The sequence below is a fragment of the Pungitius pungitius genome, chromosome 17 (assembly GCF_949316345.1).
Source record: "Pungitius pungitius chromosome 17, fPunPun2.1, whole genome shotgun sequence".
Taxonomy (NCBI): Eukaryota; Metazoa; Chordata; class Actinopteri; order Perciformes; family Gasterosteidae; genus Pungitius; species Pungitius pungitius.
The window spans coordinates 5,574,281-5,587,061 of NC_084916.1; the positions used below are offsets into that span (position 1 = coordinate 5,574,281).

The 12,781-nt window shown below is 38.7% G+C and overlaps 1 protein-coding gene across 2 annotated transcripts; it reads right to left on the reverse strand.

The window, feature by feature from the left end:
• Positions 1 to 291: 291 nt before the first annotated feature.
• stx12 (syntaxin 12) lies at positions 292 to 10,714 on the reverse strand. 2 transcript variants are annotated; one of them, XM_037473495.2, is made up of 11 exons: positions 10,592 to 10,709; positions 9,825 to 9,907; positions 3,958 to 4,076; positions 3,589 to 3,658; positions 3,167 to 3,266; positions 2,387 to 2,524; positions 2,242 to 2,285; positions 1,728 to 1,833; positions 1,532 to 1,604; positions 1,043 to 1,125; positions 292 to 959 (listed from the first exon to the last, which is right to left on the reverse strand). In XM_037473495.2, exons 1-11 carry the CDS (start codon positions 10,703 to 10,705, stop codon positions 861 to 863), a joined length of 1,029 nt encoding a protein of 342 aa, XP_037329392.2. In that variant the 5' UTR covers positions 10,706 to 10,709; the 3' UTR covers positions 292 to 860. The 2 variants fall into 2 exon arrangements, with proteins under 2 accessions (XP_037329392.2, XP_037329394.1); XM_037473497.2 differs by lacking the exon at positions 9,825 to 9,907 and having other exon boundaries at positions 10,592 to 10,714.
• Between the last annotated feature and the right edge of the window lie 2,067 nt (positions 10,715 to 12,781).

Genomic DNA, 12,781 nt, shown 5'->3' on the forward strand with positions numbered 1-12,781 from the left:
AATGAATCTACCTGAGCTACACCAGACCTTGCACTGTGTAAATGTATTACTGTTGTTGTTTGTGTTGAGGGGAAATTGATTAATCTCATGCACAATAGGCGTCTGTCATTAACTTAGTGACCTCTCCCTGAACTCTGTGTCCTCTCTTTTCACCGTAACGACCTACAGGGTGTCAGTAGTAGAACTGAAAATCCAGACAAATCACATGCGTAAGAACAAAAGTGTACACCAAGTGGGCTTCCAACATTCCAGCCTGCTTAAGTCACATGACTGAAAACACATCCAGAGGGCTCAAGTGTTTAAGACATTTATTAGACTCATAGAAATTAATTTAAAAATGTTTTCTTTGTAGACTGGACTCTGATTACTTGTATAATGTACTTAGCAGAATATATTGAAGCACTTTGTAATATTTACAGACATGGATTAGAGCTTTCATTTTACAACATGTACATTACAAACACGACTGCCATCAGCAGCAGGATTAATACGAGTCCCAGGGGACGTTACTGGGAGCGCAGACCCTCCTCACACTCAACATCACAAGATGCCACTTCATAGGCTCCTCAAGGCTATGAAATCGATTACATTAACAAGTCGAGTGTTTCTTTTTTTTGCTGAAATCGTTCGCAAAATCGTGTTTTCATTTTGAAATACTTTACAACTAGTGTTAGTACAGTAAACAAGACAAGACATAAGCCCATCGGACTTTAAATAGGATTTTACAAAAAGAGTCTAAATGTGACCATCCACTTCATGTGCTGACCGTGGCGGAGCCTTTTGTGGTGATTCCAAGCAGGTACTGGAGTTGGGAGGGGTAGAGTCAAACGGTTCTGACACATCGGTTGTGTGGCGCCGCCTCACTTGCTAGCAGCAGCTTGCCAGATGATGATGCCAAGTATCACCAGCACAATGGAACAAACCATAGCAAGGACGCACATCTTCTTCCGGGACTTTTGCTGGGAGAGGAAAGCACAGATTGGAGGGTTACTGGCAGGAACGCCACTGGTGGAGGGCACCGTGTTGGCGGCTGCAGACTCACTTGGTAGTAGGCGGCTCTCTGGAGCTGCTCTGTTCCTCGTTCTACATGAACTTCAGCATTCTCCACGTTCGCCTCAATGCTGTCTACAGGGCAGATGATGAACAACGTCAAGTTATTCAAACAAATACGTATCTGTCTTCGGTTTACATTTTGCTCTTCGCTAAAAAAACAAGCAAAATAAAAATAAATAAAACAAAGAATAATACAAGGTATTGTACATGTTGGTGTGGAGATATGTTTGACTATAGAGTGCACCTGAATATAAGCCGCACCAACCAAATTAAGAACGGAAAAAAGATGTGTATGTACACATCTTTTATATATATATAAGCTGCAGGTGTCCACACGTGCTGCATGTGGAGATTTTTCCCTTGCTTGTTGCTCTATAAACTGCACGAGTGGAGCAGGTGTCAGTGCTGCTGCTGTGCTGCTGCTGTGCTGCTAAGATGTGTTTAGGACCATGAGACGAACGAGCCGAGTGTGACTGACCAATCATCTCTCCTTGATCGTGGATCATCACTGCAAGGTCTTTGAAGATCTGGTTTACATCCAAAATGTCGGACTGAAACACAAACAAAGGAGCTAGAATCAGCTGCGTGGTCCCAGGATCGGATGGGGGGTTTCTAGCAGAGGTACTGGTATCCATACATTTATATTAGAATGATAATAGTAAGCACATGCTAACCTCCAGCTGTCTGATGTTGGTTTCTCTCTCCTTGATGAGCTCCAGGTCCTCCTCTGTGATGGCCCCCTCCTCTGTCTGGGTGGTCATCTGACCCCAGTCCTCCTGGCTTTACAAAAACACATCTTTTACAGCATGCTGAAATCTACAGACTCCCACTGTGGGCTCTGCACACTACAAACTTGTTTTTTGTTTACTCTATGGGGGTATGGATTTTATTTACAAATTGGCCATTTGATATCTCTGATATTTTTTGGTGTTCAAACTAAGATTTCTTGACAAATTCCATGTTGATTGGTTTTTTAAATGCTTGAGGTTCATGACGGAAATATCTGAAAAGGAGATATGTATTTTTCACCACTAAATGAGAAAGAATGAATTCTTCAATTTTTTGTCTGAAATGATTTAACTGCTCAGGTTGAGAATATCTAGATTTCGTTCTTAGGGGTCTCAATAACTCACGTTGCAAAGTGCCACTGCCTGACAGAGGAACCCTAACTGAAGGAGCGTCACTTACTTGTCAAAAGAAACCAGCTTTTCATCCTGCGGGATGTCGTCAGCCTGTGGGACAGAGGAGAGTGGGGTCAGCATCACACGTTGCCATGAAGGAGGCCAGTAAGGAGAGTTCTTGAGCTTTCAAACCCCCACAGACCCCGACTCACCGACAAGCGGGATCCAGCTCGGGCTCTGGCCACCGACTCCTTCTCCTTCTCGGCCGCGCGCCGCTGCACCACTTGGAAGTTGTTGAGAGCTGCTGAGAAATCGTTCATGAGCCGCTCCCTCTGGATCTTCTGCTGCCTCTGGACACAGGTGGGAGGAAACCAATCAGAAACACCGGGCCCAATACATGGAGATGAAATATATGAGCAGGTTTACCATAGCAAATAAATCAGATTGTTGGAGATACACATCACTGACGGGTCTTTGATCTGGATCAATCCATTATAGCCGTGAATATGAATATATCTCAAGTCAAACAGGCAGAAGAAATGAATCCACTGTATTTTCATGATTTAGTTTATCAGAAAACAGAAGGTTTCAAGGACCAGAATCAGGGAAGCTGAGTCTCTTGCTTGGCTGGTCCTTCTGTTCACATGCCATCCGTTGCAGTCGGCCCACCCTGATAGCAGGGCCCTCCTTTGTTCTCACCATGGTTTGCTAGCTTCTCCCTGTTAAGTCGTATTTCATTTTGCAGAGTTTTGGGGCAGAGGATGTTGTATGTGTGCAGACGTTAAAGCCCTCTGGGGGGTATATGAAATAAAATAAATTGCATTGTGCTCCCCGTGTGCCACACATAGCCATTTGAATCACTCACAGCCGTTTGAATCACTCACAATCATGAGAGAACTCATCATCATTGATGATCTACGCTTTTTAAAAACTCTTATTACTGTCTAAGTTATTGTATGATAAATTCCATCGTAATGCAGATTGGTACTTACTTGCTCTGAGGGTGAAGTGGGCAAAGGGGTGGAGCCCAACTCTTTCAGGTGCTTGTTGGTTTCCTTTGCCAGTTGGTTGGTATAGTGTTGTATCTGCTGCCTATGGGTACACAACAGTTTAGAATGGCCGCAGACGACCCAGAATCCCCTGTCCTGATTATGATGATCACCTCCACTGTCTCCCCGAAGGTTTACAGCTCGGGGGGGGGTTTGGATAGCCTGTCATCTATGTCATCTCTAGAGAGGAAATTAAGACCACCTGTTTACAATAACTCGATGCAGCTAATACACATCATTAAAGTTCTAATGACAGGAATGTATTTTGTACATCATATTGTAATTGAGTCAAAGAACAGATCAATCATGAGCTCAGAGGGACTAGGTGTGTCTGAATGGTTACTAGAGATAGCATGGGTACATACAGGCGGTCTTGGAGTTCACTGGTGTCCTGGCTGGTCCCAAGCTGGTTCACCAGGCTCTTGATCTGAGCAGCTGTAAAGAGAACAAAACGCAGTAATGGATCGCAGCATTTTGTCTTCTGTGTGTACAGATGTAACAAAGCAGGCCATGTAGAGGCCATGAGCCCTCTTCCACAAAGCCGGTTGTAGTGAAAACTTTGTTAAGCCTGAGATGAAGGGAACTCTTTGTTGTGTTACTATGGTAACTGGGGGGGGGGGGCGCAACCTTTACCTGTCTAAAGCTGAACTTGTCCAAAATAATAACATCATCGCATAGACTCATCTGAAACTATTGATCATTTTTGCTGATGGTGATGGCAGAGAAGTTCTTACTGTTTTGTGTGATCTTCTGGATGTTGGAGCTACATGTCTGGATGAGGCTGTTGAAATCCCGTGGGACCGGCCGGTAGCTCTCTGCTTTGCCGTAGGACATGTTTGCCACAGCTTTTTGACTGCAGAAAGATGGGGGGGGGGGGAAGTGTTTTACAAGTTACATGCCACCCAAATATGTTCCTTAACCGACCGATTTTCTGTGACATTTGAATGTGTTCGACAATGATGGTGTGGGCCTAAGATTGGTCACCTGACACAGCCCGTTTAGTCCTGAAAGCACTGTAGACAGATTACAGTATTTCTCCATTGTTTAGACACAAATACTGGTACTTGACACACAATGACCACAACATGTAACTCATGCACCAACCCCCTGAACCAATTCTGCTAAACTGCAAGCACAATTCTTGCTTTACACTCAAATTGCAGTTCTAAAACACACTTTTTTCAAAACACTACACACAATTCTCTGCATTCTCTGTACAATTTTCATGAAGAAAATTTTGTTTTCACAAGACAAACACTGTCATTCAAAATTCTAAAGTCAATTACCCTACTATGCACACTGACTTGTCACATAGGCAAACACCTATCACACAGTGTTACATTTCAGAGCTTTAGCATAAAAGGGCAACAGGTGAGCTCTTCTGTTTTGGAGCAATGGATGCCAACATTAGAAACAGAGCCAGAGGAGTGAGAGTAAGAGGAGGAGGAGGAGGAGGAGGACAAGGACGAGGAAGGCCAAGGACCGTAAACTCTGATGAGATCTGAGCCACTTTGGTTGACCAAAGCTATGGAGGAATTCTTTTCTGCCTGGTGATGGAAAGTGTATGTCCACAAACGCATATAACCCTTCTCTAAGCTATGGAAGATGCATGTGGAGATAAAGCAGTTGATGCTTTTCATGGCTGGATTCGACATGCTGAGCGATATTTCCCCCACTGCTTGGACAGTGAAAACATTGCTTGTGATGTGGATGAGGTTCTGTGGAACAGACCGGACCAGAAGAGAGGATGCAGCATCGTTTTTTTTACTGTAACTGTATACAGTAAATTCTTCTGTTGTTTTGTATGTAGACCCCTGTATGTGCAACTTTGTGTTGGTTGGGATGTACACTGTGTGCATTGTTTTCGTGGGGGAAATAAAATATATTTGTTACCGTGTATTTGTGTGTTCTGAGTATAAAATCAATATTCTAAAATATTTTACAACACATGTATGTACTGTCTGTAGTAAGTGTACACTGAACAAAAAAAAAGGTCAAAGTCATTATGATGAATGGAGAATTGTTTTCCATTCATCATAGTGTTTTACATTGAGCACATCAGTGTTCAACTGGTTCTTATAAAAGTCTATTCATTTGATGGTTTGTGTTTGTCATTTGAAAACAAAATACCATTTTGAGAAGAAATTACATTGTTTTGAATGTAAAGTTTCATTTTGCAGGAGTAGTGAGGGGTTTTGCCCATTGTGTGTGTGTTTTTTGATTTGTGTGTAGAGTTCTGAGAGTATGAGGCATGCTTTAAGAAAATGTGTCTAAAGTATCGAGAAAAACTGAGTTCGGTAAAGTTAGCAAGATATTGACAGATTCAGATTTCACGGTTCAATAGCTCATCAGCGAAAGGACGATGAAACACAAACGACACCTCCTTGTAACCGTAGTTATGTCGACAACATGCTACAACCCAAATAACGTATAATTTGACCAACACGGACCAGTGCAGAAGCTGTACAATTCACATTGATCTTAACGAGTGGCCGCTCGTGAGACAAGTGCGCGGACCGTGAGGCGAGTGCGCAGGGACCGTCTGCAAAGTGCAATGCGGAAAAACATATTACAGAAAAATTCAATAACTTCCCTATTATAAACGCTAGAACCACCAAAATCATGACATATGTCCATGGGCTTGTACTCATTGTACTACAACTTGTATCTTGTTTGAAAAAGGCTTTTCAGTATTTTTAAAGAATATTTTTCCATTTTTATTGCAAATACCATTCAATAGCTCCACTATTATAGATGGTAGAGCCACCAAATTGATAGCATATGTCTAGGATCTTGTACTTGTTGTACTACACCCTTTACTTTGTTTGAAAAAGGCTTTTCAGTATTTTCTACGAATATTTTTCAATATTTATTGCAAATACCATTCAATAGCTCCACTGTTATAGAGGGTAGAGCCACCAATCTGATAGCATATGTCCAGGATCTTGTACTTGTTGTACTACACCCTTTACTTTGTTTGAAAAAGGCTTTTCAGTATTTTCTACGAATATTTTTCAATATTTATTGCAAATACCATTCAATAGCTCCACTGTTATAGAGGGTAGAGCCACCAATCTGATAGCATATGTCCAGGATCTTGTACTTGTTGTACTACACCCTTTACTTTGTCTGAAAATGGCTTTTCAGTATTTTAAAAGAATATTTTTCAATATTTATTGCAAATACAGTTCAATAGCTCCACTATTATAAAGGGTAGAGCCACCAAACTGATAGCATATGTCCATGACCATGTACTTGTTGTACTACACCCTGTACTTTGTTTGAAAATAGCTTTTAAGTATTCTAAAAGAATATTTTTCAATATTTATTGCAATTACTGTTCAATAGCTCCACTATTATAAATGGTAGAGCCACCAAATTGATAGCATATGAACATGAGCTTGTACTTGTTGTACTACACCATTTACTTTATTTAAAAATAGCTTTTAAGTAATTTGTAAGAATATTTTTCAATATTTATTGCAAATACCATTCAATAGCTCCACTGTTATAGAGGGTAGAGCCACCAAATTGATAACATATGTCCATAACCATGTACTTGTTGTAGTACACCCTTTACTTTGTTTGAAAATGGCTTTTCAGTATTTTTAAAGAATATTTTTCCATTTTTATTGCAAATACCATTCAATAGCTCCACTATTATAGATGGTAGAGCCACCAGAATCATGGCATTTGCACATGGCTGTATATAATTGTATCTGTTCCTTCTGTGGAAATGAGGACCTTCCCAAACCTGCTGTTCATGTTGTTTGGGTGAGAAAATGTTTCTACACATTAGGGTATAATCTGAGTTGTGAACAATCCGTAAATAACCTGGACTGAGCTTCAAAGAATAACATTAATCAAATATTGCTATAATGCCTTTATGCATTTCAGGTTTCCTTAAGTTGCCATTTTCTTAACACATTCAATGTATTTATTCCCATGTAGATTCAATGTGAAACCTGCTCAAGATGGTTTCACACGCAGTGCCTTGGAATGACATCAGTCGAAATACCAAGCAAAGGCACCCCTTGGTATTGTTTGTTGTGTAACAGCCAGTCTATACTATAGAAAGGCAGACTCAAGCTAAAGTTTTGAGAAAAAAGTCAGGCACAAAAACATTAAAAAAAAAATTTGTTCAGCAAAATATATGCAACTGAATTGAACATTTGTTTATAGCGTAACTTTTTTTTATTCCTTAGACCTGTTTAAAGTCATAAAAATGTTGTTCAAGCTAAAATATATGTTTATATTGTTATGTAATATTTCTTTGAATTAAAATAATTCGAGTGAATAAGTTCCAATGGCTCTTATCTTAATATATGTATTAATATTTGTATTGGTCAAAACCAACGTAAAGTATGAAACATAGGTTTACAATTGCAGTAGTTTGATCAAATCAATGATACTTGCAGACTAACTAATGACAACTGGGTTGAGTGTTTTCAGGAAGCCTTTAGTTAATATAAGATTGTGTGTCTGAGTCTTTATATTGATTTATAAAACTGCTCCATAACAAATATTATGTTTTATGAAAATCAAATGGGATCGAGTGATCTTTGTTTGAAGTTTAATGAAGCTACACTGCAATAGAATGTATTTGGATTATACTCAAAGAAATTATAATCTAAATTGTATCAAAAAAACTATTGATGGCCTGGTTCTGGTGGTGCTATCGTCCATGACATTATTTGCCAAAAATATTGAGTTTTATACTTTGAAATTACTGAAAAGCCATTTTTAAACAAAGGGTGTAGTACAACAAGTACAAGATCCTAGACATATGCTATCAGTTTGGTGGCTCTACCCTCTATAATAGTGGAGCTATTGAACAGTATTTGCAAAAAATATTGAAAAATATTCTTTAAAAATACTGAAAAGCCATTTTCAAACAAAGTAAAGGGTGTAGTACAACAAGTACAAGATCCTAGACATATGCTATCAGTTTGGTGGCTCTACCCTCTATAATAGTGGAGCTATTGAACAGTATTTGCAAAAAATATTGAAAAATATTCTTTAAAAATACTGAAAAGCCATTTTCAAACAAAGTAAAGGGTGTAGTACAACAAGTATAAGCTCATGTTCATATGCTTTCAATTTTGTGGCTCTACCATCTATAATAGTGGAGCTATTGAACAGTATTTGCAAAAAATATTGAAAAATATTCTTAAAAAATACTCAAAAGCTATTTTTAAACAAAGTAAAGCGTGTAGTACAACAAGTACAAGCTCATGTTCATATGCTATCAATTTGGTGGCTCTACCCTCTATAATAGTGGAGCTATTGAACAGTAATTGCAATAAATATTGAAAAATATTCTTTTAGAATACTTAAAAGCTATTTTCAAACAAAGTACAGGGTGTAGTACAACAAGTACATGGTCATGGACATATGCTATCAGTTTGGTGGCTCTACCCTTTATAATAGTGCAGCTATTGAACTGTATTTGCAATAAATATTGAAAAATATTCTTTTAAAATACTGAAAAGCCATTTTCAGACAAAGTAAAGGGTGTAGTACAACAAGTACAAGATCCTGGACATATGCTATCAGATTGGTGGCTCTACCCTCTATAACAGTGGAGCTATTGAATGGTATTTGCAATAAATATTGAAAAATATTCGTAGAAAATACTGAAAAGCCTTTTTCAAACAAAGTACAGGGTGTAGTACAACAAGTACATGGTTTTGTACATATGCTATCAATTTGGTGGCTCTACCATCTATAATAGTGGAGCTATTGATTGGTATTTGCAAAAATATTGAAAAATATTCTTATAAAATACTGAAAAGCCATTTTCAAACAAAGTAAAGGGTGTAGTACAACAAGTACATGGTTTTGTACATATGCTATCAATTTGGTGGCTCTACCCTCTATAATAGTGGAGCTATTGATTGGTATTTGCAAAAATATTGAAAAATATTCTTATAAAATACTGAAAAGCCATTTTCAAACAAAGTAAAGGGTGTAGTACAACAAGTACATGGTTTTGTACATATGCTATCAATTTGGTGGCTCTACCCTCTATAATAGTGGAGCTATTGATTGGTATTTGCAAAAATATTGAAAAATATTCTTATAAAATACTGAAAAGCCATTTTCAAACAAAGTAAAGGGTGTAGTACAACAAGTACAAGCTCATGGACATATGTCATGATTTTGGCGGTGCTACTATTCATAACATTGGAGTTATTGAATATTTCTTTTAGTTATTTTTTTACGCATTGTACTTTGCAGACGGTCCCTGCGCACTTGCCTCGAAAGCGACCGCATTTTAAAAACAAAATGATTCCTTTAGCTCGCTGAGCCGTCTGTTCTGGTAAAATGAAGGTTAATTCGGGGTGTAGTTGGTAGTCGACCTCACTACGGTTACAGAGAGGTGTCGTTTGTGTTTTAATGTCGTTTCGCTGACGAGCTATTGAGCCGTGAAGTCTGAATCTGTCAATATCTTGCTAACTTTACCGGACTGAAAAACTGTAAGTTTGTGAACGGCTGGCTAGTTAACAGTGTGTCAACTAATGGAAAATCTACACACTATGTGACGTTACCGTAAACGAATGAATACATATATACATGTCTAATTACTACAGAAAGTTACCTTGATGAGAGAAAGTATAAAGAAAGTAGAACACTCGGTCGAGCGATGATGGGGAAAGGATGAAAGAGCTTCTCTTGCGCTATCTGGAGTGTTGAAGCGGGTTGTTATTGTGAAAGGCCAGAATATTCGGTTAACAGCATTGATGGTGATTTTAGCAACCCTTTAAACAATAATTAATCTCCGCAAAAACAATATTTACAATGACAATGGACGTCTGGCTATACCATAGCCGGCTGATTCCCCGGCGTTAGCCTCATTTTACCGACTCTGGTTAAAAGGTTATGGACAATATCAACATAATTAATTAAAACAGTATTTGGCTCGAAAGGTAAGGTGCTGACGTTAACATTAACACCTTTAAATCACCTGAAAACATTACAAGATCATTTTCCCAATAGTTTTACTGGATAGTTAGCTAAAAACTGCCCAATTTAGGTCAAGTGATCTGTGCTAACTCACATGGGAAGGTTATACTAAAATGGTTTATATCAGAGATATTTGATAGTTAAATATTGAGTCTCCTGACCCGACTGTCTACGTCATCTGTTAGTTTTACCTAAATTAACGTTACGTTACGCTACGCTACGACAATATGCTCAGCTGATAGCTTTCTAGCTAACTGTTGCTAACTTGGCAGCTTTTGCATGTTTAGGATAGACGACATATGCTAAACCGCTTTGCGTGTTCTTCGGGAATAAAATCTAGGAGGGAACGGCATATTGTCAACACATGGAAATTGTCTTCTATGGTTATTAGAAAAGAAATACCTGCTTATTTGGATGATATAGTCCTGTCGTCAAGAAACCGCTCTTCCTGATCTGTGACGTATGTGCGTAACGGTTTAACGTCACGTGAGACGCGCGAGCTGAGACATTCTTCATCTTCTTCTTCTTTTTTTTGGTTTAATGGCAGTTGGCATCCAATTTATTGGTGCATTACCGCCACCTTCTGCACCGGAGTGTGGATCAGGCCAAATACTTCCTATCTTTCCCTCCTTCCCCCCAAAACACACACACACATACACAATTATCTAAAAAAATGAATAAATAATCAACTATTCTATCCATGCACACATACATATACCCCAATCACCCTGCATTTCCATGATATCCGATAAAATACTCTTTATGAAGGCTAACAGTATTCCACCTTGTGCTCTCTCACACACAGTCAGTAGTGTCTGTAATGTGCATTAATGCACCCCTGACTCCCTCAGCTGATTCCTCAGCCCCTCTCTTTGCATCTCATACTTGCAGCACCTCAAAACGATGTGCTCAACCGACTCCTCCCCTCCACACCCTTCACACATCCCAGTCTGATGTTTTGATTGACATCCTTTCAATTGTATTATTGCCACCTACTGTTTGGCTGCCGTATGAGCCTTTTCGGCTGTTTTCTCCATCGGTAGGATCCGTGTACCTTTTACAGTAATTGTTCGCTTTTATGCAAAGCAAGGCAAGGCAATTCTATTTGTATAGCACATTTCAACAACAAGGCAATTCAAAGGGCTTCACATAAAACCATTAAAATCCCTAAAACATACAGTACTAGACGACCTAAGAAGAAGTAATTTCTGTGTTTGACAGGAAGCCAGTGTAAAGACCTGAGAACTGGAGTGATGTGATCCACTTTCCTGGTTCTAATGAGGATTCAAGCTGCAGTTTTCTGGATCAGCTGTAGCTTTCTGATTGACTTTTTACAGAGACATAAAAACACTGTTATAGTAGTCGAGTCTACTGAAGATAAAAACATGCACCCGTTTTTACAAATATGGTTGAAACAAGTCCTCTAATCCTTGATATATTCTTTAGGTTAAAGTAGGCTGATTTTGTAACTGTCTTGATATGACTGTTCAGGACAGCGAGGCAGTATAATCCAGTAAAGTTCAGCAGCACCATAAACCACAGCTGCTACTCTTCATATTCTTTAGATTAAAAAGATGTTTGACTGGACAGTAATTCTGATTTGATAGATTGAGATATTGAGGGAGAGAATACATACATACGAGTGCTCCATTATATATACAATATTGTTGGTTATTTTTTTGAATGAAAACGAGACAAAATCTTGAAAATCTTTTAAAGTAAAAATACTTAATACTCAAGAGCTGTATTACAGTTTTTCTCGATTGTTTAGACACATTTTCTTAAAGCATGCCTCGTACTCTCAGAACTCTACACACAAATCAAAAAACACACACACAATGGGCAAAACCCCTCACTACTCCTGCAAAATGAAACTTTACATTCAAAACAATGTAATTTCTTCTTAAAATGGTATTTTGTTTTCAAATGACGGACACAAACCATCATATGAATAGACTTTTATAAGAACCAGTTGAACACTGATGTGCTCAATTTAAAACACTATGATGAATGGAAAACACTTCTTCATTCATCATAATGACTTTTTTTTTGTTCAGTGTTACACTTACTACAGACAGTACATAGATATGGCGTGTTGTAAAATATTTTAGAATATGGTTTTTGTACTCAGAACACACAAATACACAGTAACAAATATATTTTATTTTCCCCACGAAAACAATGTACACAGTGTACATCCCAACCAACACAAAGTTGCACATACAGTGGTCTACATACAAAACAACAGAAGAATTTACTGTATACCGTTACAGTAAAAAACTATGCTGCATCCTGTCTTCTGTTCCGGTCTGTTCCACATAACCTCATCCACATCACAAGCAATGTTTTCCCTGGCCAAGCAGCGGGGGAAATATCGCTCACCATGTCGATTCCAGGCATGAAAAGCATCAACTGCTATATCTCCACATGCGTCTTCCATAGCTTAGAGAAGGGGTAAATGCGTTTGTGGATTTCGGTCAACACTTTCCATCTCCAGGCAGAAAAGAATTCCTCCATAGCTTTGGTCACCCAAAGTGACTCAGATCTCATCAGAGTTTACGGTCCTTGGCCTTCCTCGTCCTTGTCCTCCCC

Coding starts and splice junctions, on each gene's coding strand:
- stx12 (XM_037473495.2), bottom strand. CDS start 10,705: ATGAAGAATGTCTCAGCTCGCGCGTCTCACGTGACGTTAAACCGTTAC. Junction 1,605..1,727: donor CCAACATCAGACAGCTGGAG/GTTAGCATGTGC, acceptor TTTGTGTTTCAG/TCCGACATTTTGGATGTAAA. Junction 1,126..1,531: donor CGATCAAGGAGAGATGATTG/GTCAGTCACACT, acceptor TCTGCCCTGTAG/ACAGCATTGAGGCGAACGTG.